Source organism: Solea senegalensis, linkage group LG21 (genome assembly GCF_019176455.1).
Source record: "Solea senegalensis isolate Sse05_10M linkage group LG21, IFAPA_SoseM_1, whole genome shotgun sequence".
NCBI lineage: Eukaryota > Metazoa > Chordata > Actinopteri > Pleuronectiformes > Soleidae > Solea > Solea senegalensis.
Window position 1 is genome coordinate 10,382,215 of NC_058040.1, and position 27,758 is coordinate 10,409,972.

General features: G+C 40.5%; 1 protein-coding gene across 1 annotated transcript; it reads right to left on the reverse strand.

Annotated features, from left to right (window-relative positions):
- Positions 1-27,696, reverse strand: LOC122758258 (E3 ubiquitin-protein ligase UHRF2-like). Its single transcript, XM_044012284.1, has 16 exons — positions 27,340-27,696; positions 19,052-19,438; positions 17,601-17,920; positions 12,107-12,325; positions 11,826-11,935; positions 10,813-10,999; positions 9,892-10,015; positions 7,976-8,083; positions 7,119-7,223; positions 6,921-7,027; positions 6,152-6,314; positions 5,887-6,024; positions 5,012-5,249; positions 4,678-4,826; positions 4,163-4,261; positions 1-3,281 (listed from the first exon to the last, which is right to left on the reverse strand). The coding sequence occupies exons 1-16, from the start codon at positions 27,490-27,492 to the stop codon at positions 3,135-3,137; spliced, it is 2,754 nt and encodes a 917-aa protein (XP_043868219.1). The 5' UTR covers positions 27,493-27,696; the 3' UTR covers positions 1-3,134.
- Positions 27,697-27,758: the final 62 nt, after the last annotated feature.

The window sequence follows — 27,758 nt, forward strand, 5'->3', positions numbered from 1 at the left end:
TTTGGAGGTTTTGAAGGTTTTCTTCATTTTCCATTAAAATGAACAACATAGCAAAACAGTCGTGTAAGTGAATGTAACTATAACTATCATCTTCTTCCTCATTAAGTCAGTAAAATACAAATACAGGACACAGAAGGAGAGAAACTTTCTTTTTTTTTGGAATCCAAATATTTAATAGGTACATATCAAGTATTGTTATGACATGTATAAAATTTCAGATCACAATATGAAGCAATGGAACCCCTCAGGCTGCTGCAATGTGTCGAGTTTGCCGCATAAAAAAACAACAACAAATGATTAAAACAGAGGAGAAGCAACTAAACTGGTAGAAAAAAAAATGGTGCACAGACACAGAAAATAGTACGCTTTCTAAGAAAAGTAAAAATGTGACTTCTCAAACTTTTTTTCCTTAGTAGAGTGCAATAAAAAAAAAGAAAAAAGAAAAGAGAACACAGCACAGAAGCCAAGCGTCCACAAGACGTCTAACAAGTGTTAGTACTGTAAATTCACGGAGAGCAGAAGACAGCAGAGAGGAGAGGAGGAGCAAAGGTCACAGCAGAGGAAGGAAGGAAGGAAGGAGAGCTATTCGCTTCTTTTTTTTTTTTTTAATTTTTTAGCCAGTCAATGCAAGAAGAAAATAATCTTTGTACAAGATTATGCAACAGTGGAAGTAATGCACATCACATTTACCTTTAGAGATCTTACTAGCATTTTGAACTTGCATGTTGTTGATTTAAAAAAACAAAAAAAAAGTCCTGAATGAATGAACAGAAACAAGGACCACAAACAAACAAACGGCCCCCACCGTCGTTGTCTCGGCTCTGCAGAAAAAAAAAAATACATGGCTTTGCCTTAAACGCTGTTACAGGTGAACAAGTGAACGACGACGACGACGCATCCCCCAGAAAAAATCAACTCAAGTGTTGGAACGACATTTTTTATGGTGTCTGTGTCAGCCTCTGCCCAGGCCACACATTAGCGCAGAGACTGTGCTGCTACGTGCTCTCCATGGGATGTTTTCATATTTGTTTTAGCTCCCATTAGACCTGCCAACCCTGGGCATTTTGTAAGTACCACACCAGCAATGGGAAAACCCTGCAAATCTGTGTTCATTAACACATTTTCAACTCTGACAGAATAGAGAGAGGCTGTATAATGAATGCATCACTACACAGGCAGTAGAAGCACATCATAATGTGAAAAGTAGGGGGGAAGGGAAGGTAGGATAATGTGGAAAATTTTGACAGTGATGCTCCCTTGTTGTGGAGGTGCAGTTTTTTTTTTACGCGTTTATGTAAAAGATTTCAAGTGCATATCTAAAAAGTGAACGGAGGTCATGGTTTTCACTGGTCAGTTTGAATCCAATAGATAAGAACCTATCACAAAAGGAATATAATAACTAGAAAAATGTGCCTCGTTCAGGACAAAAACGGCTTCCAACAAAAGGACATAGTCTTGAATCTCTGTTAAAACTTGTAGCGTAATAAATCTGCGTGTGAAATAACATTGATTTAACGATCCATTTTCAAATCAATTTGCTCCAGGCTCCCAGCCGTCAATCACACTGGTGTCCGCTCATGTGTGCTGTACTTCATTGGTTTTGTTTTCCTCAAAATGGGAACATAATTTATAAAATTGAAGTCATGTGCTTAGGAAGAAGACCTGAAACTACTCAGGAATATGTTATAAAATAAGTGGGAAGAAGGAACTTCCCGATTGACTGTAGATCCACGCCAAAGGCTCTTAGAAGCGAGTGGCCCTACTTTCAGTCTCACTTATGACAAACTGTGAGAGCTCTATTTTATGGACGTGAACGACTCATAATGGTCGAGCGATCACCCACTCACATTTTCATTCTAATAAAGAAGAAGAACCAGGTCATGCCGGAGACCCAGCGCTCCAAATGTCTAACAGAGAAGGAACTATAGCAGATGAATATCTTTGCGAAAAGTTCTGTTTGACTGCAGTTGCTGGGCAACACCACAATTTTTTTCAAAAAAAGGTGAATCCACACAAAAAAGGGGGTGAAATTAGGGTTCATGGACAATTTTTGTAACAATGTTAGAGGTTTTAATAGCACTTCTGGGCAGATTCATTAAATGTGTGCTTGTTTATCTTTGTACATTCATAAGAAAATTCTTTTTTAAAGAAGAGAGAGAGAGAAAATTTCTTTTTTGCACCTGGTCTGTTCCACAGCCTTCAGGTCTTTGGCGCGTTCAAGAAATCAATGCCTTGTTTTTGTTCCACGTAAAATGGAAGGACAGAGGTATCGTAACGTTTGCTAAATACTGAATGTTGGCTCCGTGTTAAGTGCTCTCAAATTTGAACCCTGATGAGAGATTCGCTAATTTGAATGGAAATGGCAGTATCCCGATGACACATGAAGAGCTAGCGTGCTGCTAACGTATACTCCTGATGTCAGGGATAAAGTGCTCCAAGGTGAAAAAAACAACAGAGTGCTGGATTTTCCATGATTTTACTGGTAAATGCATGTGAATTCTGATCTTTCTACCTTGGTGTAACTCTGAGCCCAGTCACATAACCAGCGCACTACATCACCGGATTAATGTAGCACCTTAAAACGCATGTAAAACTGTATAAATGGTACACAAAATGCAAACAGGTTGGCAGGAATATAATGGCCGCTTTCATGGTATTGCTCAAGGAGATATATGCACTCTAAAAACGTGCATATATACTGTGTATATATATATATATATATATATATATATATATATGTAACCAGTGGACTGAACAGTGGAAGGGAAAAACTACAAAATGAGCTAAGATAGTCAGGTGACGAGTGAGTGCATGAGTTGGGGATTTCTTTTGTGCGTTTTTGTGGCAGGAGTAAGAAGGATAAAAATGTCCTTGGTTGAATTTCAGGCTGGTGATGTTAATGGAAAACAGTCCCCGTTCAACAGATAAGGTCAGTCCCTACTGAGGTTGTTTGTGTATGAATGATTGTATACGTTTATGGTTGTATATGCAATATACATTTGCCCGTGGGTAAGTACAGTAAGTGTGCGCAATGCTTTTAAAAGTGGAGCTCTAGGTACACTGCACTGGTGCACTGAACGGATGCTTGTGTGCGTTAATGTACGTATATTCTACTGGTACGTGTGATTTGGATCTCATCGGCCCTTGCTGTAGCCCGGAAAGAACTGGTCAAGCAGCACCTGAAGCACCTTGTTTTGGGTCATGATGAAGTCTTTGCCCAGGTCGTGGCGGCAGGCGGGGCAGGTGTACACCTGAGCACGAAACGACCGCTGGAGACACGTCTGAGGAGACGACAAGAGACATTTCCACACACAACACAACACAACACCGGGGATTAAAATCGGTTTTATACATGTTGAATTTAACCGTGCAGGTAAACACACATGTGGTTATAACTAGGGATGAGAATTGGTACCGGTCAGTTTCGGTATCGGTCCAATACTGGTCAAAATCCCTGGATTGGATGTCGGACAGATAAAAATCTAAAATTGAATCCAATACAATCCAAAAATCCTTTATATCACATGCTTCACTATGCACAGACTGCATTTTAGCTATCACTGTTATTCCTCATTCATTTTTTGAGAGTCCACAATTACCAACCTAGCAACTATGCTTTAGATTAGTTTAGTTCATACATATAACTATGTATCAAAGTATCAAATTAAGAAAAAAATTCAGAAAATGCATTTGTAATATGATCTACTCAAATTCAAGGGGTTCTCTGAGGAGTCAGAAATGATTCAAGCATCACATCCAACCATTAGAAACTATTTTTTCTGTTCAGGAATGCAAGTAAATATAATTTGACATGTTAATAAAGAAAGAATAATGTGCTTTACTATTTTGTTTCTCTTTTTTTGTAAAACAGAACATTTGAAAATTCATAAAAATAATAATTATATTTTAGCATTAAAAATACATACTGGTGTATTAACCATTACAGAATGTTTTGGATAAGTCTCTGCTCATATTAAAGCATCAGTGTAAATCTAACTGTTGCTGGGACCAAAGACCCTCGGAACACTGACACATTTCTTTTTTTAAAAAGGCATAGACTTCAACGAGCAGAATTGTTTTGAGATGATCTTTAAAACATTTTGGTTCACTTTCCACCGTCAAGATAATGAACGGGAGAGAGTTGCATCCACTCAGTACGCACCTTGCAGACGTTGTGTGTGCAGACAGTGGTGATGGGCTGAAAGGCCAGCTCCTGGCAGCACACGCACATGAATATCTGCTCCATCTTGCGAAGGAAATTCTGTGTAAACACAAAACACACAATGTACCATACGTTATTACTGTAGAGAAAAATCATCATCACAGCCAAACACTTCCAGAAAAAAATATGTTTTTTTATTGATCTTTTAATTTGAAAGCCAAAATCCAAATGGATGGTAGAAAAGTAGAAAATGGATGGATTCATCAGTTTTTTTAAAGAAATAAGACGTTTTTTTCTTAAATTGCTTCTTAAATTTTAAGTTTCTTTGCTCAAAAAAACAATTAAAACTAAATAATAAGAATTTTAGGATTGTGGACACAACAAGGCATTTGAGAACATTATCATTTCCAGGTTTGACATTTTCTGGACCAAACAATTACTCGATTAATCGACTAAAATACTCGTCGGATTAATCGATGATGAAAATAATCATTAGCTGCAGGTCTAGTTCATACCGGTCCCTCTTTAAGGTGTTCCATGGCTTCATCCCAGAGTTTCTTGTTGGCCGTGTCCTCTGTGATCAACTGCTGCTGCTGCTCCGAGAGCTTGAAGGTCTCTTCCACCTTCACCCGTTTAGAAGGAGGCTCTGGTGCCGGTGACGACTCTGGGAAACACAAACACAAAAATATGACTAAAAAAAAAAAAACAACAAGAAAATCTAATTTTACTGTGAAACACACCTGGGTAAAATAAAATATTTATAGGCTCTCTCAAAAGAGGTTTCACTCTCACCTGTCCTCTTCTCACAACAACTTGCTCTGACCTGCTTTGAGCCTCAAAAGCACCCACCACTTTCTCTGCTCGTCTTCTGCTCCCCGTTACTCTGCGGCTCGTCCTCTTCCACCATACTGGCCTCGGGCAGCATGTCCTCCTCCTCTTCCTCATCCATCTCCTCCTTCTCTTTGATCTTACGTCTCCGCGGCCTTCCCCTCGCAGTATAGTGCTTGCTCCGGCCGCCGCGACCGGGCCTAGCACAGGCCTCCTTCTTTGTTTTGTTAGCCATGGCTGCCAAGTAGCCCGGCGGGTACTGCATAGAAAAGGAAAGGAAAGGAATTGAGAAGTGGGCTGTATATGTACACATGCAAAAGAAAGCCAGATAACAGGAAATGGCACAGGCTTTTTGAAGTGTGTACATATATATATATATGCATATACTGTATATACATATATATACACACACACCGATTGACCACTTTATGCGGTCCATTTGTTCAATTGCTCATTAACACTGCTCGCAGTAGACCACACATATACAGGCTCCTCATTCCTCCCTTCCACGTGCAATACTATACTGTACACAAGTGCAATATACTTATACATATTTATACTGTAAATATCAAGTCCATAATGTACATTCTACATTCTATCTTAAGTCAATTATTTATAGTCTTGGTGTTAATATCTTTTTATATTGTTTTCTATTCTTTTTTGGTAATGCATGTTTATTATTTATCATCTTTATCTTTACTGTCTTTGCTGCTGTAACAATGTAAATGTCCCCAATGCGGGACAAATAAAGGACTATCTTATCATATCTTTAGCAAAGGTGTACCCAATAAAGTGGCGGTTGAGTTATGTATATATGTAGAATCTAAATAGAAGTTTATAATATTGAGACACAAATAGGGACGTTTGCACACACGCAGAAATACATGCAGTCTCACCTGAACAGTGAGGCCCAGTTTATGGATCCTCTCTTGTCCCTCAGGTGTCCACGGTGCTGGTTCCACATCATCTCGTCTCAGCAGGTATCGCCACACCAAGTATCCACACTTTCCAATCTCTGGCCAGTACTTAACCACCTGAAATTCACATGGAACCAAACAATACCTTCAGAGCTGTTCTGTTATGCCGGGACACATTTGTCATGCTTTTACATTAGGCAAGTCTTGGTTGATAACCTCCAGGAAATAAAAAAATTGCCTTTACCTTGTAAATACCGTCGTAGCGGTTTCCCTCCTCAGGCGCATATTTGCTGATACGTCGACCTTTGGAGCTGCGCACGACTCTCACCGGCTTCCCTGCTCGCCAATTCCTGGACTCTGCCCCGTCTTTGTCATTCAGAGGTGCATCGCAGTTTAAGGCCAAAGCCCTGCAGAAGTCAGGAACCCAGAGACGGAATTTATGTTTAATGAATGTGTCTAACGATTAGAGATGTTAATGAATAAGATATCAATAGATACTCTGTAGTTAATCCCTGAAGATTGTTTTGTTTTGAAAAACAAAGAACTGCTCTGGGATATGACGCGTTAAATAAAATATCTTTCAGATAATACAAAATACTACATGCTTTTCTTGTGGTCATTTCCCTGGACTGAGATCAGGTCAAGAGGAAATCACAGTCTTTTAAAGTCTATCTCCCACAGGCTCTGGAAGAGGAAGAATGATACCCAGGGGATGAAATGTATGTTATGGGAACATAGACCATATATAAAAATGGACATAGTCTCCAGGATGCAAAAAACAAACTCCCGTTTTGAAGTCTCAAGAGTGCCATGACAGTTCTTGCAACCAGAAAATAACAGAAAAGTAAAATCCAGATGATACCAACTGTCAATCCCAGCGTTTTCCACTTATATGCGCACTACTTTATCATCTACTTTCCTCAAAATGCCAGCATAATTCACAAAACTAATATCATGTGCTACTGAAGAAGACCCAAAAGTAATAATTGAGACAATTAACTCCAGAGTCGAACCTGTTCATGTGTGTCAGGGTCTGGTCAAATGAGTGCTCTCCAATCCGCTTATTTCCTGAGAGATCGCGACCCCCACTGCCCGTGTAGGTGAACTCATCTCCCCGGTCCTTACAACAGAGCACAGACATGTCAATGTTATACTTAAAAGGAAAGACTCTACTTCATGTGCACACAAAGACATGAAGACAGACAACACACCACTTCATCCTCAAAGCCTCCGGCCAACACCAGAGAGTAGGAGCCGTCGTTACTGCGCCCATGGATTCCGCCGACATGTGGCCTGTGAACACCTGCTTCGCTCACCTGAAGGGATAAAAGAATTTTTAGGTTCTCATGAAGGCACAAAATGTCCACAATGATAATATCAACAGTATAGAATGCTTATAAATCTAAAGCCCTATTCAGACAGGATTAGTTTTATATGAGGAGGTGGGGGTAAAGAAGACAGTATAGATTACAGCGACTTAGACCAGCAGTAAATATGTGCATAAATATTCTGTTTAAATCTCCTGTTTACAAGTAGTTTTCTGTGGCTTTTTCAAGCATGGATCGAGGCGCTACTGTTGATGTGTGTCTTCACTTGTGATATCAAGAATCAGCGTAGTGCACATGACGACAGGAAGGGAAGTCAATGTGAAGTTGTTTTCACGTAGCCGGAGCCGGGTCGGGATCACTACCGACCCCCTTGCCCTCCCGTGTCGAGGCCCTTGTTGGCGCCCTGGGTTACTGGGTAGGACGACAAAACATGTGCAATCGCGGGAGTTCACTGAGCTGGTCTTAGCGGCGGCGGGGGGTCCGTGACTGGGGATCAGTAAAGAGCTCCTGGGACAGATGGAACTATATTCCCCTCCCAATTGTGGTAGTTTTTACTGGGATTTCTTATCCCGTGCGAATTGGCCATTAATTACACATATCCGGTGGTAAAATTACATTACTCCACCTCCCCATGTAAAACTAATCCCATCCAAATAGGGCTTTATAAAACAACTTGAATGTACGTGTGTGTATATTTATATATATATATATATATATAATGCACAGTGGAGACTGCTAACCTGTACTCTGAACTTCCAGGTGGTTCCAACAGGAACACCAGGTATGGGTCCATAGTGGTTTGAAGGAACAATTGTGCATTCTTTAGTGCGACCCACACAAGCCATACCCTGTGGGAAAGACAAAAAACATATATATTAAAGATTAAATGATCATAGACAGGCTTAAGTATTCACATGGTGGTTATGTAGCGCTGAAGAGCAGAGTGGGGGGCAAGTGTGAGTCAGTTTTGCAAAATCTGAAGATTAAAAATTTGAACGCTTACTTTCAGAAATGGTGAGCGTTTCATTTCGAGGTTGCCAAAGGCAACAAAAAGGAGAGTTTTACAGAGAGAGAAGAATTCTACTCTGGCCATTATTAAATTGCAATAATGCGAAAGTCAAAAATGAATGCCGTGTGACTCACTCAGCACTTAAATGGTGCCCAAGCACACAAGCTGGGCTGTTTTCAATTAATCCACAGAGAAAGAAAGCATTCTGGTAAAGAAAGGGGTTATTTTCCGTTGGCAGTTCCAGGAAAGTGGCTAAGACAACTTGGAAGTCATGCTTAATGGCATTGTTCATGTTGCGCCGCGGAGCAGAGTGGCAGGGATGCAACCAAGGAAAAGATGTAACGCCAAGTGTTGCGATGGGAAGACTCTCAGGAGATTTTCCAGCAGAATATCTGGAATACACTTAAAGGATGCTTTAAAAACAATAAGTGTCAGATGTCTTATTTTCTGCCTCAGCAACTACAAAGTGATTGTTTTATCTTTGTTATATAAAAAGGGGAAGACAAGTCATGTTCCATATTGTTTATTAGTCACCTGATGTTGACACACCTTTACTCTTTGGCTTTCGACCCGGTATGAGACGTTGATTGTTTTTGTTTGTGTTGTTTTTATATTTAGGGTCTTGCGTTTCTATACTTAATTTATGTTTTATTCATCTCCGATGTACAGCACATTGTTTCAGCTGTTGTCGTGTTTGAAAGTGCTTTATAAATGCAGTTGGATGAGATTGGATGATTAAACGGGCAATACGTTTGTCAATAATATATCAATGTGCAGATTTGCAATCAAATCCTATAACTCAAGCCAACACCATTAATCAGTTCCTCGAAGCCGAATCTTAATTATCGTTGAGTGGATGAGAAGCGTGATCTGATTATCTGATCTGAGGGAGGGAGCCGTGGTATATTTGAGAAAGAGCTCTTGATACAGAGCAGACAATGACGTGTCCTTGATATTAAAGAATAAACAAGTCTGCAGGAAGTAAATGGAAGAATAATGTGTTGCACAGTCAAATGCCTTGTAGATTTGAAAATGCTATTTCCACATGAAACAATTTAGCCTTTAAACTAAAGATTGAAAGGGTTTATTGCCAGAAATTGAATATAATACCCTTAAGCGACGTTGGACAGGGGTATAGTCACTTAGTCACTATAGATTTGCTGCCATGTTTCGACACAACATCCTTTCTGGTATGTGATGGCCACTGTAGACCATTAGATGTCACTAAATCTAACACACTGGACCTTTAAAAATGCTAATATTATCAATAATGTTCAGTAAATCTGTTGCAGGTTGTTTTTTTTTTGTTTTTTTAATGAAGTGATTGCTTCCTTGAACAAGAGTTCTGGTGTAAAGCTAATGAGTGGAAATTGAAAATACTTCTGGCACCGATTGGGCCTCTTGGGTTTTTATGCAAACGGTATCAGAGATTGAAGCATTTTTGTATTATTTTGACATTTTACTGTTGGCAGGGGGACAAACAAGCTGGAAAAAAAGTTCACGTTGAGGACCTTTTCACACAAAATTTATTCACACAGCCTTGAGTCCTTCCAGGCACAGGGAAATGAGTCACAGGCTTTCTCTCAGGTTTTACTCTTTTACTCTCGGTTTTGCAGAGCAGCTGTCATGTCCGCCTGGAGTTCTCACCTTTCCCCAGTCCCTCTGACTCTCAGTCGTTGCCGAAGGCATCTTGGCTTTCTTCTTGCTGGCTTTGAGCTTCTCTCCCGCTTTCACAACCTCACTGGTGTCATTTTTACAGGTGGGACAGTACCTGGCAGAGTGACAGGAAATCATTTCTTTGGTGAAAGAGTAGTGTTGTTCAGATTCTACAGCCAGCAATGTTTCACCTGTGTGATTAAGTAAAATATAAACTATTGATGACCTATACTTTTCTCATATTCTGATAATTGATTAAAAAATGATCAGCTTTTATAATCAAATCTCTTTCATTCCTCAATCTGAGGAAGTATCTGTCTTTTTAGGTATTTGCTAGTTGCTTATTTTGTTAGTTTGAATGTTGTGTTTCTCTATTTAAGTGAAACAGAGACTCATTTTATCAACTCTTTCTGATACTAAAGTGAACTGAATTGAAAAAAGAATAGCTGCAATTTTAAGACTCTTCAACAAGAAGTGTTTTTTTTGTAGAAAAGCTAAATCACACATAAGTTATTATTCAAACAGTAACAGTGTGCATTTTTCAAATGAGGATGATATACAGGAGAGTCAATAATGTTTCTAACAGTATTGTGTGTTTTTGGTGTTTCAGCCATGTAAAGCAACACGTGATTGTTTTGTGACCCTTCTATCAGCTGCAGGAAGAGCCAATAAAAACATTTACACCCTAATCTCTATTTGGCAGGGACGCATTCAAAGCTGCAGTATTAGATAAACTCACATCTGTGACTGTACTGTGTCATTATTTTATATCAACTTTAACCTCAATCACTGCTTTACTGCTGCTTAAATGCAATTCAGATCACACAACAACAGCATTAATAAACCTTCTTAACTTCACTGCGTAGCACAGTGGATTATTGTGGCTAATTGCTCGGCTTCGCTCTCCCTCACCAGTCCTCGTCGTCTGGGATGGTGGCCAGCGGTGGGTTGAGGCAGTAGATGTGAAATGCCATGTTGCACTCGTCACACAGCAGCTGCATGTGAGCGTCCTGCTTCCCGCCGCACACGCAGCAGGAGCAGAAGCGGCACTCGGCATCGGGATCCGCCTTGCAGTGTTTGCACTCTGGCCCACTCTTCCCTGGAGCCGAGAACAATCAGGGAATATTTATGCACACACACATTCTCCACATTCTCTTTTTAAATAAATGATGTGGACAACTCGGCACACGGAACAAATCACCGTCAAAACTTGGTATTAACCATCCTGAGTCTTCAAGTTTCCCTGGCAAAGTCAATCAGAAAGTAATAACATAATGAATGGCCAACAGGGGGCCACATTTGGAAGTCTATGGCAAAATGAGGATACTTTTCACTTGATTTATAATGTCAGTAAACGTTTTCCTGAGGAGTTTATTGTCTCAATCACGAGTTTCAGCTCTTCTTCAATAGATCATGATGCCAGTTTTGCAAACTGCAATCCTATTTGGAGGAAATCAGATAATAAAACATGGCACATATGATTGGATACCACTTTGATTGACAGCTGGTACTATCCAATGAGCACCTCGTTGCACAATCAATTGCGACTTGCTATTAACGCAGTCTGTCACCAGGATGTATTAGTGCCTGCCTCTTCAGCTGCAATGTCACAGGCGACTGAAATATTCTTAAAGCAATCCCGTGCTGTTAATTTATTTGTAGCCACTGCCACAAGAGTACACTAATCACATTTCTTTCCTAATGGTTTAAATTGTATTTCATGTTACAGCGGTGCGTGTAGGGCTTTAGTCCACTCAGCTACTTTCAGACTCTGTCACACTCTTTGTTAAAACCATAACTTTGTTCTTGGGAACAGGGTGCACTTGAATGTCAGGTGTGAACAGCTGTATTTGCAGATGATGACGGATGTCAATACCAGGTCTAAACGAGGTCTATGAGTGCGCGAGTGGTTGTGCGATGCATACGTTTGAATTGTCCGTCTGCAGCCGAGAGGGCACGAGCTCCTGGTTTCTCCAACTGGTAGACTTCATCCAGAAAGTGAACCTTACAGTCCCCAATAATATCTCCAGGACCCCTGGACAGAGGACGAGAGTCACAGAGAGGGAAAAGGAAGAGAGAGAGAGTGAGAGAAAGAGAGATGAAAGCACGAGAATAGAAAACTAATGAGGAAGATGTGTTATTGAGAGTGTTACAGACAGATGTGTTGCCCCAAAGCCACCCTCCCAACGAGGAGGAAGATCCTCACCCGAGGAGGATCTTGACTCGGAGCTCCTTGTTGGTGCGAGAGGCTTGGTTGATCGTTTGGATCTCGGCGTCGAACCAGAAGCCCCTCTCCTCTGGTGTCTCCATATTGTAGTTGACCATGACACGCAGGCCCACCTCGAGCTGGTCCCACCGCAGCAGGGTCCGGGCACGAGGCCGCACGTCTGCCAATCGCATCTCCACCACGCCGTTCTCCGGATAGCTGAACGAAAAAAAAAGAAACAGGGAAGGGGGTTTAGATGTGTAAAATATTCATGAGTGTTGTCAGCACCCTGATTTTCACACTGCTTTTTCCATGAACTGTGAACAGAGTCTGGGAGAATAACTGCTACCGATAGCTGTAGCATTACTAAAAAAAAAAAAGCTTTAAAAAATTTTCACCATGGCGTTCACGAAATAAATTTGTCATAAAGGCCATGCTTTGCAAACCAACCCACACGTTTGTATGTAAGCAGGAAGATGTAATAAAAGCTTCTGAACAGCTCAGTGGCGATAACTCCACAGACAGCAGTATAAACCTTCATGCGCAGGAACATGCAAGTCCCTGCATATTGAAAAACACCCCCACACAGGAGGAGAAATCTCTGTAATAGAAGTGGGGCTGAGCCATTTTGGAAAATTGTGACAGATAATGCAATTTGTGCGAGGTCAAGTCAAGCCTCAGTTCAACAATTACTGAAATATAGATATACATGTATGTATGTATGTATATATATATATAGATATATATAGATATATATATATATGTATAAAATGATGGAGCATTATCCAAACGAGACACCATCAAAATATTTGCAACAATAGTCTAATGCAAGACTGAGAAAATGTTTCAGCCCTCATTTTAAGACAATGGCTATGATTTCTGTAACATATAAATGGGAATATAGAGCACCTTACCATCTCATGTGAACATCATATTCTAATAATGTCAAATTGGGAATACGGTGAACAGTTGGATTACTGTCGATGTAAATGCAGCCAAGGATACAGAAAGTAACTGACACCAATTTTAAATTCTGTCAGGAAATTCAAGCGGTATGACTTACTGCCCTCAGCTTATTCACATGCGATTTCAATCACCTTATGTACCCTCATTCATTCATTTTATAGCCCATTATCCTCCACATGAGGGTCACGGGGAGCTGGTGCCAATTTGAGCTGACATAGGGTGAATAGCAGGGTACACCCCGAGACTATGGGAAGAAACTACCGGGAGAAAACCCACAAGCACACGGATAAGTCGTAAAAATCCTGAATTCAAACCAATAACCTTCTTGTTCTGAGGCAAAAGTGCTAGCCACTACTCCACTCTGCCCTCTTCTGACAAATTAAACATAATCTAGTAGAGATTTGTTACGCTGCAATGTTTTAGCACGGCCCTTCTAACAGACAAACCAGACAAAATCTCCACTAAAACACAGTGAAATTAAGCCAAAAATACTTTTACTAGACTGAACCACTTTTACACATTTGGTTCTTTGGGGAATATTTTACAGCCATGGTAAGATTTCCTTTTCTACAGCACAGTCAAAAACCAAAAATGATTAAATGGTTTTGCTTTTTTTCGTTTTTATCCGTAAAACAAAACCTTATCATATGCTGTCGATTTTTCAGACTCTTCTCTCCAACTGAGACATTTGCACATTTGCTTTCCGAGTGGATGTCTTCAAGCCACCATGGCCTCCGTCCAAATGAAAATGTAATACAGCGACCTTACTGCCACTGGCAAAGCATTATCCTCAATCTTGAATACGTTGTGGACCAGTTTTTCTCCTCAAGTTATCATGTACGTATTTAAATATGCCATTCCACAGGAGGCTACAAATACTTTGCCTAAATTACATGTCTTTGTAGCATTTGATGTCACCTGGAGTTGCCAGGCAACTACCGGAGACTCAAGGAAGTTCATTCTCCCCAGATACGAAATAGTGCCAGCGCATGACCTCCATAAAAAGACAAACTGCTTTTTCACACTTGTTTGCACAAATGAAATACATGCCTTCTTTCTTCTGTTGGTGAAAGGGTTGAACGATGTGTTAAATGTCCACTTGTGAGGTTATTTGCACAGCTTGCCTGTCTGCCAAATGTTAGAATTATGCTAAATATGGATGAACAATGAGTTACTATACATTTACTTACTAGTACTTCCCCGATTTGCATTTAGCTTTGTATTACTGGAATAGGGGTAACATTTTTGAATAAAACAGGACCAAGTGTCACTGGTGGGCACATAACAAAGAAAAGAATGACAATATTTCTCAACTCAGGAGAAACTGAGGTTAGGAAGCATAATTTTTCAAAAATACTACCCCTATTCTAGTAATACAAAGCTAAATGCATATCAGTGAAGTATTCCTTTAACTGCACAACAGCCTCACACTCGCTCTTCTCACACAGTGGGAAGCGAAGGGGCAAGTACACAGAGAACTGTGTGCGTGAGCTTGCACCACGTGTTCGTATTTTTGGAGCAAAAAACTCAGCCCGACCTCGGTTTTACTTTGTAAAGTTAAACATGACCCAAAAAATCTTTCCCTACTCAGAACATGTACATATGCTTAGCCTCATTACTGACAGGAGTAAAGTGCATTTTTAAGCTATTATAAAGTGGCAGGAGTCTGGAGAGAGGCTACTGAAGCAGACTGTAAGAGCCGTTACAGTCAAGAAGAGGAGGCCCGGGCACAGTGCAGGGATTTCCTCTTTTTAGGCCCAAGGGATTACTGCAGTTTTGGGTAGCGCAGGGACAGGGATGTAGGATTGGGTGGGGGTGTGGGGGAGGTTAATACACGCAACAAAAACACACACACAGACACAATCACAGCGGAGGAATATCAACCCGCAGTGCACAATGGGACTCGGCATGAACGGGCGGGGGGGAGAACACGGAGAGCAGTCTCAAGAGTGTAAGACCACACAACCTCAGACAGTCTAGTGCGCACTGATATCAAAACAAAACCTTGAACCTAAAACTCAAGAGACTGCACATTTAAATTCCAACATTTGCATTATCAGTAGTGAAAATCCACATGGAGTTAACCTGAATATGTGCCTGCGCTGCTGTCACACTGGCGAGACCCAAACTTTCACGTCGCAAAGTAACTTTCCCTGGAGTTGTCGAGTGAGGCAGAAATACTTTAGTGCACAAAATGAAAAGAGGAAACCAAAATCATATCAACACGTCTAGTCAGTTAAAATGAAAATTGAAAAACATAATAATAATAATATATGTAAATATATTATTATATATATATATATATATGTGTGTGTAGAATCTGCTGTGAAATTGACTTAACAGCAGAGGGGCTCTTGAGAGTCTCCTCTGTTATGAAGCCATCATTAGTGCTTTGTGTCTGCTGCTGTGGTCCCTGTGAAGAGAGAAAGAGAACTGAGAAAATGAGAAATCCTTAATTTACTGATAAGCAGCTGAGTAAGAAATACTCTAACACCTAAAAAAAAAAGTCATCCGAATATAATTGCTTCTCGGCAGCAAAGGAAAGTGACTGCGGTCTTTCTTCTCCTTTGCTTTGTGCTTAATTGAAGCAACAAAAAGAAGCTTTAAGTTCAAGTTCTTGTTTTGCAATCATCTTATAATTTCAATCTTAAAATTAGTTGATAGTTTAGTAACACGACAAATTAGATTTTTTACTCTGTTGCTCTGATCTCAAACTCCCTGTTCCTCCAAAATCCTCGTACATTACAAATTCATTTTTACAAAATGTAACAATTTCTCAAGTCACATCAAAAAGCAGGAAAGAGAATGGAATATTTTAGTTCAGCAATGGTTCATTCTCTCTGAACTGCAGCAAATAAAGCCCTCTCTGCACCTCCGAGCCAGCAGCAGTGCTCAGATAATGGCAGGTCAACAGCCACACAGTTTCAGATTCTCGCTCATTAAAAGACACAATTTAAGTTTCTTTTGAAGAGCAAAGCCTTCACAAAACACATATTTTAGATTACAGCTCAACGATTATTTATGATAGTATTTTCTTCTCCTTTTAAAATCAGAGAGACACTTACATACAATATAACAAAGCCGTTGCTTATATTCCACATGACAGTAAACCAGCTTACTTGATAGCAGGACCAGAGTAAGCAAACTCGAACACTACTTAGACCCTTAGGGGCCACTAAGGTGCCCGAGAAAGTGTCCCAAATAAACATATATCATTTTATATAATAGTTCTAAGTTGTATCATACAAACCCTAAAACCAGGTCTTAACCCTGAAAAAAGCCATTTTAAAGGGGTGACACAATGTGAGGAACAGCCAAAATGTCCTCACTTTCCTAAAATGTCCTCATTCCATATGGTTAATTAGTTTTTTTTGGTCCTCAAAAAGACACACATACACAGGAGAACACACACACACACACACACTGCTGTCAGAGGAGATTCACCAAACATATCACTCCCTTTGATTTAGTAGCTCATTAGATTCTGCGGAAAAGCCGTCTAAGATACTTTCTCTCCATGACACTCAGGACAGAGAACGCTACTGAGAGCTATATGAATAAGTTTAGCAAGCCGTCATTAAATAGGAAAGCTCCGTAGTTTGCTGCCGTGGAGATTTAGTGGCACCAAATCGGTTTTTATTATTGGGGAGGAGACGGTAGGAGATGTACGACTGTGATGTCTGGGTTTCTGTCACTTCCCTGTCTTGACTGTGAAAAAAAGAAGGAGGAGTAATCTGAATAAAAAGGCAAGAAGGTGAATAATTAAAATCAATAAATAAGAAATCATTGAATTGAAAAAAAACAAAATAAAAAACACACTCAGTGTGTGTTATTGGACTGTGGCTGCAAAAACATGCATTGGATGAGTGAGTAATGTCAAATGGAAATGGACATAAAAAAAAAACACAGATCATCCCATGACGGAAACGAACACACACACACGTCAGGATAGACGCAGGGAAGAGGGTCTATCCCACTAGCGGTGTGTTCACAGCAATTACAGGCAAAGCTTGAGGAGGCAAGCAAAGAAGTAATGCTCCCGAGAACTCATGGGTTACCATGGCAACGTCAGCTTCTGAATGCATTTGCTGGAAAAGCGGGAGTGCAAGACATCGAGTCCAAATTGTGTAGCATCGACTACACAAACCCCCTCTATCCATTCCCCGGGACTGCCAGGAGAAAGCAGAGGCTTCAATTCCCAATGCACCAAACCACTCGCCGGGATGCTTGCAGCCTCTAGTATGACACATACGTGCGCACACGCACACAAATTAGATACGGTGGACTTTTTTTTTTTAATCTAGAATGCCAAAAAACCGCAGCATGAACAGACACGTCTTCAACATAGGCATGGAAACCTATTTTCTGTTGTGCTGTAAAACACCACACGCGCCATTTTATTTGGCAGTGCAGCTCCGTGAATTACAATCCGCACAATCAGCAGTTTACCATCTAGAACGATTTTGGTTGAGGAGACCAAAAAGCTGCCACACTGAGACTGCGGCAGCAACAGCGCGGCACCACTTACTCGTCGTATTTAATGTGGTATATTACATCCTCTTCTCTCTCCTTGCTCTCTGAAGCAGCTGTGGAGTCTGTCTGGGAGGTGGAGGCTCCATTACTGTCCGAGTTTAACACAACGTTATTCCTGTTACTGTCTGTGTTTTGGCCCTGGCTGTGGGCCTGTCCCTGTTCAGCCTCCAGTTTTCCATTAGTCCTTTTTGAAGGCCGGCCCACCTTGCCCTTGGTGGGTGTTATCTGTCCTTTGGGAGGCTTTGTCACATTTTCGATGCAGGCCTCAAACCAGGCACCGATGCTGACGTCTCTGCAGTCCACCAGCTCGTTAATCTGAAGAGGAGACACAAAGACAAAAATAACACCTGGTCTCTTCTTAATCCTTCTGTTATTTAATGGAAAACACCAGCACCTTTCTATGTGTTTGCGACACATGCTTTCAATCCAAGTATGATACAGACAAAATACATTCCAACTTAGCAAAATTTAAAGAAAGCGGTTTGTTGTGTGTATTAATAACACTACAACTTCCTTTCTTAAGCAAGTTTAAAGACTGCAAATTGATCCGTACGACTACACCAATCAACTTTTGCCAATGAATGCTTAGACTCAGTGTCCAACGAAGCTGCACAATTTCCACCTCATCTATTTAAAGTTACGTTACCCATCTCGTTGATTACCAGACTCGGCTTTTGGCAACAAAAAGAGATCCTACACATGTAATTCTCAGATGTGTGGCTCAGCCAGCCAGCCAGCAAAGATCAGTAAACACAATGGAGCAGGGTAGACTCTCACATTTATAACTCAAGTTTGTTTATAATCTGTAATTTGGTCAGTGACAGGGTTTTTAGAGACATGTTTCATGTGTGGGAAAAGAAGCAGCTAATAATCCATATAAATATTTGGAATTCAGCAACAGAGAGCGTAAAAAGCCAGAGAAGTGCAGCAACGCATGAATTATCACGCAAGGGCACACATAAATACAAGTGGGTTCTAATTATTGTTGCTAGAAACATACTATCTAAACAGTGTGAGGTGCTGCAGCATAATACAAAGTATAAAGGAATGCAAGACACACAAAGGAAACAAAAGTCATATATTCATATTTGTGCTTCCTCTATTGGTAATGACACCAGCACTATATCAGTGAATTCAATTCTAGAGAGGCGTATTAAAGAACAAAATACACTGTGCAAAAGCACGCACCCTCCTTATTTCATTGTACTACTGAGGATTAAATACTGACATTACGTCGACTTCAAATTTACAAGGTTGTTTCGGGCTTTTAACAGCAGCGAAGTATGGGACACGCTTTGTTTGTTCGGGTGACAAATGAAAATGCGGGCCGCAGTGCCCTGCTCACCATAGGTCATTAAATTCTCAGCAATTCCGCTAAGAGCCTGATCAACCATTTCCACATGTAATCATCTAAATGCTTCCCGAGATTTATGCTCGCGTCCTCACCATGAACACGCCGATTCCCGGGTCAATGAGTGTGTTTCTGCTGGACACGGGAGGCTGCATGTCCCACGCCGTACTGGAGGACTTGAACCCATTTTTGGTACTGCTTGAGTTACTGGTAGCGCTGGTGTCTGGCTTGGTTGCATGAACAGTGCTGGTGTTGGTGCTGCTGCTGTCATTGTCTTTACTGGCGTTGGTTTCCATGTCGTCCGCAGAGATGGGAGCTGGGGTGTTATGGCTTTCCGACTCGGGTGTCGCCTGCAGTTCGACTCCCCCCGCCAAGTCCTTGGTGGAGGGGCTGTCCGGTGGGTCGGTTTGAGAGCGAATCAGCAGCTGAACGATGTCATTAAGGCCCACGTTGTAGTCAAACAGTGTCTGTCCATCTTCCATCTAAAAAGAAATATAAAATATAATTAAGTCAGATTTATTTAATCTTTTATACTACTGTGACAATAAAAGACATTCAAATTTAACAAGGGAACTATAGTCAAGACAGGGTCAGTTAACAGCACCATATATGCAACTGGACAACCATGTAAGCAACAACAAATAACATCAGATAAATAATTTAATTAAGGCCTTAGGTTGATTAAAAAAAGATGCAGCTCACTGTAACTTCTTCTTTGATCCTGCATTTTAAAATAAAAAAAACAAAGGGAATGAGGATTTCTAGCTTGACCAAGGGCCAAAATATGTATTTCCTCTAAGTGATAACAGTTTTCATTTCCACAAGCAACACCGCACCACTGAGTGCTATCAGACAACTAGATGAGGCTGCGTGTCAAGGACAAACAAAGAAAGCGTTATACAGAAACAACACGCAGCACAGAGGGGGGGAAAAAAGAAAAAAGAACTGTATTGTTTGTGCACGAGACATTTCATTGCGCACATGTGCACAGCACTTGGGTAAATCTTCCCGTTTTTAAATGCACCAGTGGTGTTTAAAGATGTTGCCTCAGAGTCTCAGGCAACAACATCTGTTCTCCGCTCTGAAATGAGCCAGTGCTGAGCTACTGGTTAAATAACTCCACAATTAGACTGAGCAACTAAAAGATTTCAAATTAAAATTGCAGTTTGGAGCAAATGCTTTCATAAATTAAATAATAGCTGTATTTAATTCGATCATTCTATTTTTTATTGTTCTATGCCAGTTTAAACAAATGTAATATATAATGTGGGGATCAATGTATAACAACAATGTATATTTTAATGGTATCTCATGTGGCAATACTTCATGTTTTCCATCCAGATGAGAGTATATATTGACCTGATTTAAAGCTAGGATTAAAAAGTAAAAATCACAATTAGGCATTTTACCAAGGTCGATCAGCTGTAGAAAAAAACATCACATTGATGACTCTAATTGTTACAAATATTAATTAACCAGACAATTATTTGTTTACATATCCAGTATAACAAATGAGGCCGGACGACATCTCTGCTCACTTACGTCCTCCACTAGTTTTCTACGAGAAATAAAAGCAAATTTAATAAGAAAAAAAAAAGAAAAGGATAGGAATGCATGAATTTAAGTGATAGGAGATGGGGAGAAGAAATGACTGGGTTGCCATGACAACCTAAGGAGCGCATCCCCTCACTCCCCCCACCCAACCTCATGAACCTGGATCGTGTGTACAATCTCTGTGGAAACGAACCCACTGCCGCACCATCAGCAGCAAATAACATTTCAGGCACCGTAGCGTACGTACGCATGCATCAGAAAATGGTTCCCTCAGAAAACACAGGCTCTCGGGGAAAAAGAGAGACGAGGGCCCATTAGAAACCCATACCTACTCTTACACCACCACAAGCAATCTTCTGTTAAGTATACCGTACTGCTACCGCCTCAGGAATGGAGCCTATGGCAGACACGCAAACTCATTACAGACACCAGCTATTCATTTCAGCCCTCAAACCCGCAAGCCCATTGTGCTGTGGAGACAAGCATGGCCGCCGCTCTCGCTCTCCTCCCCTCTTCTCCGTTATTTGACAGCGAGAAGGAGAGCAGTTGGAGGCGAGACAGGAGAGCGGTAGAGGAAGCAAGTGCAATTTTCCCCATGCCTCCCTGTTTTTAATAGTCTCATGAAATTTAGATCAGAGGAGCAGTGGTGCAAACACGGCCATACAGTGGCTGCTTCCTGTCTGTCTTCCAGTGGCGGTCTGTCCCTGCATTTTTATTTCTCCACGCCTAAGCCCGTCTTCGATTTGGTCTCAGTAATTGTCTACCCTTCGCTCTCTGTCGTCCCAGAGTAGGCAGCCGTAACGTTGACATTCAGACATTAAGATTTAAAAAAACAAAACACTGAGTTTCACACACCGCACCAAACCTCCTCAATTTCTCTGTGTTGGTTGTACCTGCTTTTCAACACTGACTACATTACCGCCAGAGTCTCCGGCTGCGAGACGTCGCAGCCATGAATTCAGCCATAACCAGCGGCATCTAAAATGGCAGTGATTGGAAAATTGCTTCATATAATTCCAGCATCCTGACTGTCTCTGCTGTGTAAGACAAATATCAACTATATCATCAAAGACATGATATTTTCTCCATCATAATTAACGCAGCAGCATTTTTTAATGCATTTTTGTTTTTTCTGATGCATCTACATTTTGTGACTCAGTGTAATGACGTTCACTGCTCTAAAGGGAAACTTCATACCTGAGCACGTCATAACAAAGCTTTACACAAAGCAGGGACATTCGTATTGAAGATTTCTCAGAAGGCATGAAAAAAAAAAATTGGAGTCAAAAATCCTCAGCGTGGCAACGTGTGTGTGTGTGAGGAATACAATTAACATCTCAACGGGGCTTATTTCGCCTTTGTATTTTCACACGTTCCGAGATAAACGTCTCATTTTTAACACCAAAGTACAAAGGCAAGAAACAGACCTGTGGCTGCTGTTCAAAAATACTCAACATCCAGACTTGACCCATCTTGTCAGTTTCTTCTGCGTCAGATCCTATTCTTCATAGAACCTTTTTTATTGGGTCCAAATGCAGCCAATTGTAGCCACCATAAAGCAGAAACATTCTATACAATCATTGCGTCAACACGCTGTCACATAGCGTCCAAATTTAAATCTTATTTAAATCTTAATGCAAACATCTTTGTGAAATTTAAGTCACTCAGCAACAATAATTTGGCAACTGTGGCCTGATAGCCATGATGGAATGCTAGGTGATAAGCTGAATTCAAATCAATGGTCCATTTAATATCAGCCTAGTCGTCAAAAAGAGGTTTATAAAGGTGGGAGACACAAGTCAGTCCACATGGCTGGTGGAGAGATTTCATACCGAGGCAGACATTAGCCTCTTTGGTTAGGAAGGCCATCCAAACCTCAAACTCCTACGCGATTTCTTCCTCACCCTTTCCTTCGCCTACGCCCATGCAGTCTTTCAGCAAAGAGCTGAAAAATAGGTCATATTGCCAAAAACAATGACATGGGATGTGCCTGTGTGTCTGCCAGCTTCCGAACCTCCATCTTTTATCTGCCCACAGTCATTCAGTCTTTTCCCGTTGATGCCCGCGATTAATTAGCACAAATCACCTTAAAGTAAAAAAAAGGCTGTTTTGTTGTTCTTGTCGACGTCATCTTCGTCTTAAGTTTAACCATTGCCCATAAAAGAGCATGTTATCTGTGCAGAGACGTATAGTCCACTTGTGGAACCATAATGACATAAATCCCTTTTCCTCTGCTTTGAACGACATTCCCTGACTCAAGTTAATGTAGTTGTGTAACAACTTTGAAAGGGACCAAGTTATCAGGCTGTGACCTGATTTAATACGTTTCCTTATGTATTGACCCTTCCGTCTCCATGTTAACCACAGACTGTGCTTTTTTTTATTATTCTTTTACATGTAAACATGTGCCCGGTTTCTGAGGGGATAAAAAAACAAACAAAACAAAAAATATAGAACAATTGCAGGTGTAATTGCGTAGTACAGTGAAAACTCCTTTGGTAATATGACCTCAAATAAACAACAAGAGAGCCATACCATTTAACAATGCAGATTTGAGGTGACATTTTAGCGACAGGACATTTGACCGCTAAGAAACCCAATGCAACAAGGAGTAGCTAAACTATGAAAATATGTGGGAGTGTTAGAAAAGCCTGCAGTTGTAGGTTTAATGCCTCATTGTCTTTGCTCTTTGTCCAGCCTATCTGTCGGGAAAGAAAAAGGGTGTGCCTGGCCCCGCGTACATGCATGGCTGCAGCTAAATCTGCTTCCCCCTGAAATTGCCTACGAAAATCTAAAGCTTAGCAATGCACAAAGAAATCCCATCAATCGAGCAGCCTCCACATCAATGCATGTATATTCAAAGTGCGCCGATATCTAGGTCACAGCAACTATCTGTGCAAAAGGGGCCAAACCAGAAAAGCTTTCCTATGGCCCAACAATAGGCAACAGCTCATTTCTTTCTTTTTCTGGTAGGACACAGATCAACTATTTAAACCTGAAACATGTTGATGCCTCAGTAGACTACAGCCATCTCATGAACAAGCCGAACCTTTTTTTGTGTTTTTTATCAATTAGTAAATGAGAAGCCGACACTACGAGTGCGTGTGAGTGTTGCGGGGAGAAGGCCTCACGGACTGTGGAAGGTGTGTGTGAGCTTGCTCATGAATGCGAGTGATATGAGACGCTCAAAGTGAAAGAGAGACACAATGAGGAGTGCACGAGCAAAAATAAAAACCCCCTTCCAAAAAACAAAGAGAAAAAAAACCCAAAAAAAACAGTGAGGCAAACTTGTGTGGCTGTTGGCTTGAGACCCTTCCCACTCAAGGGCAAGCATGAGTTTGAACTGGTGAGGCAGTGTGCGCAGTGAGCTTGAGGGGGAAAAACAAGCCGCCATTTTGAAAAGGAATTAGACTGAGTTATTCTGCTACAAGTCAAAAGCCTAGCAGAGCGCTGGCAAGACTGCGTGCATGCAAGGGCAGTAGCTAGAGCACTCTGCGTGTCACTGGCTCATTCCTTCTATTATTTAACTCATGGAAATCCCCTAATCAACCCATCCTGTGCATTTCCCGGTGAAATGAGGGAAACACAGGATCCATTGCATGACATTAGCCTTTGCTGCCACAGCGGCGACAGTCAGACAATTCCAGCACAACAGACTTTTAATTGTTAATAAAGCACATGTCAATTTGTTGACTACGTTCTTGAATTTAAAGGGGTAGTTCAAGTTCTTTTTCAAAGTGGGGGTGTGTCTAGTGCCTTTTACCTTATGTTATGAAGGTATATCAGAGCTGAGGAAAGCTGCTCACAACATCTAATATGACGGTTTTTAGTGACAAAAACATACGTGCTATACTCCAAATCCAAGCAGTTCCTAGTTTTTATCTTTTTGCAGAACACACTACCGCACGCAACACTAGTAAATGAGCACAAATTGACTCAATTATCATTCAATTACATATGAAAAAGTGGGTAAGACTATTTGAAAATGCAGATTACAGATAATATAGGAATTTATTGGCCTATACTACTGTCTGACATACATATAAATACCTAGATCAACACATCATGTAGGCCATTTGCTTCATGGGGGGGGTACTTTTTCTGTTATAGGGTGTTAATATCAGCTTTGGAATGTTTTGCTGAAATACACGATAAATAATTTTGCCAGTGTCCTGTAGGGACTGAACATCTTGTGTTTATTACTGACAGAAGAATATCTGGTAGGTCTATGTAATATTTTCCACATCACATATTACTCCAATACATCTAAAAGTATGGGAAATGCATTTTCAGCATCTTACAAAAGTACTTTTCTGTGTTTGTGTGTGCCAATCTAAAAAGTAAACCATAACAGACACAGCATAGTTTTTTTTTGTTTTTGTTTTTTTACACCTGCTGACATTTAAAAGACATTTTTACAACACTATGTAGAAGAGAGGAAAAAGTACACCAACATCTGTTAACAATAAGATATGAATCATCACATTTCTAACGCCAAGTGATTTTACAGTTTCTGGAATTAACACCCACCACAGCAGAGACTAAATACTCCAGCCTTGTAATCCAGATGTTTTAAACGTTAAAGTTAACTTACAAAAACAATATGTAGAATAATAACAATGCTATTTCCTTTGATTGCTATAGAAAAGGGTGACATATAATAATGTCAATGCATTGTGCATAACACCCACTTTGGAGCACTACCTCAGATTTCTAAAAAGGTTTTGGTTGTTTTCTGCCCACAAAGAAGTTTAAACCACAGTGAAGTGGTTTCTTCCAACTTTCACTCAGGAGCAATCTTCATTCATCTGAAATAATCTGAGATTTGAATATCATTTTGGTGATAAGCTTTGGTGCATGAGTTCACTCCCCGAAATCCAGTGGTATTTTGTACCAGTACCCAAAAATATTGTTATACAAACTCTGATGTAAATGTTGTGGTGTAGCAAAGAACAATAATGAAATGTTCTCACTTCTCACATTTACAGATACATCTCAAAATCAGAAAACACTGAATAAACAAATCAGTAGCAATGCAAATGTTATTAACGGATTACAGTGATATCAATAATTACAGCAATATTTGAAACCATGCCTAAAAGTGGTTATGTTTGCCAGACTATATCAGTTTATCTTTTAGAATTTTCACCTACATATTACCATATTTTAAAACAACTCTGTGGTAACGTCAAGAAAAATGTAAACTACACGCTTCTTTGTTGATATAGTCAGGTACAAGATGTAGTTAAGAGAAACAAATACTTATTTCCAGCATGGAATCAGAGTACCTTATTACTGTAGGCTGTACTTAATGTATATTTACAATAAATTACTGATTTATTACCGCGTAAGTAGGTAGATAAGGCTAGAATTGAACTACGACCACATATTGAATACAATACACAAACCACAGTGATACTGAGCTCAGTAAAGGCTGAGAGTTTGGGGATACATGAGTAACATGGGTGCACAACTGAATCATCTGTACAGCAGAAAGCTCTCCTCTGCCTCCTGTGCAGTGTGCGTATATTGTAGTGTCACAAAGGTGTAAACACAACTTCACTTTCATTAAGATGTCAGGGCACGTGGAGCCACAAGTCTCCTCCTCCACCTCCTCCTTCAAATTACCATTAACATCATCATAACACACCACATACGCATAACCCTTCCCTCATGGGCTCAGTCCAGCTCTGAGCCACACATTGTAAAATACATATTCAAGCATTATACATAGAAATTCCTGAGGAAGAATACATACTTTTTTTTGTTTTGTTTTGTTTCGTTGCTGCTGGCCTATGTTTTGTCTTTTGTTCTTTGTTTTTTTACACTTACTTAAGTGAGTGCTTTGGCTGGGGAGACATAATGTCTCTATATGTCTGAAATAATAAAAATGCATGTGTAAGAAATATTTGTCATTGAACAGATTTTCAAGGACAATGGCAAATATTGACACAAACCTTGTAACAGGATTAATATGTGAGCTCAAAATAGGAGAAGGAAGTGAGGCCCTTCTTTGTTGCATGTACAGTATTATAGACGTATTTATTCATTTATATCTGCAAAGAGTTATCTGTGTCTTATTTTTGTTGCTGTAGATCTAGTTTTGCCTTTGTTCTTCATTTTTGTTCACAGTGTTAACTCGTGTGCTTCAGTGGCTGAAGGGACACATCTTTATGAACAATGTATGTATAATATGACTAATATATATATCATAAAAAATGTGATATACTTGTTAAAGAGCACAATGAATTCGACAATAGATATTTCGCTAATGCAAATACAGCTACTTGAACTGTAGGTACATACGTGTACATTTACTAAATATTATTTAATTTAAAATATATATATATAATATATATATGTATATATTGTTCAACAAATTTCCGAGTATTCTGGCTATTGAAAGTGCATTCAATTGGGTTTGACATGATCACAATCGTGTGTTATTGGGGTCTTGTTTTGTTTGCGCTGCACTACTTTAATGTACATGTGGAAACAGAGGGCGATGTTCTCCTCTCTCTGTCGCGCCAATGTAAACAAACATGTCTACGCGCGCGAGACATTTGTTGCATGCACCGAGCCAAACAAATGTACACATGCTATATAAGAATCTATATTCATGTCATATCACAATTCTTATTTACGGGGGGTCTGGCACACAGCTTAGCCCGGGCTCTTACGCAACAACAGTGAGTAAATTCCTATCAAAACAGGAAGCTCGTATGGGTCCGAAACGGGCTAAAACACCGGAGAGGACCACTCACTCTCCACCAGGTACCAAAACCTGCCAAAGCACCAAAAACCGCCTGGTGCAAAACGTGTGCTTTACCTGCTTCCCTCGGTAGAAGAGGCGCTGCTGCTGTGGGCTCACATTGAAGATTTCCTGTATTTTCAACCGTAAAGACTCAATTTTGGTCAATCTAGAAAGATCCTCCACGGTTCGAGTCTCCTTCCCGTCTATAGTGCGAACCTGGATCCACATCGCTGCTGCACCGCCCTGTTACGCCTTAAACAAATGTCAGATAAAGCAGCTTTCCGGGCGCGAATTCAGTTCACCGCGACTGAAAGGAGGTGGAAGTTTTAAATCAAAACAAAAAAATAATGTTCAGGGATCCATTGCGTTTTCCTCTGCAGAGGTAACGTCGGAGAGTGGCTCGCGCAGGAGGTGTCTCACATGAGGTCGCGGCGCCAAGCAAATCTCGCGAAACATCGTTTGAGCGAACACAGCTCGCAGTTAAAGGCACAGCT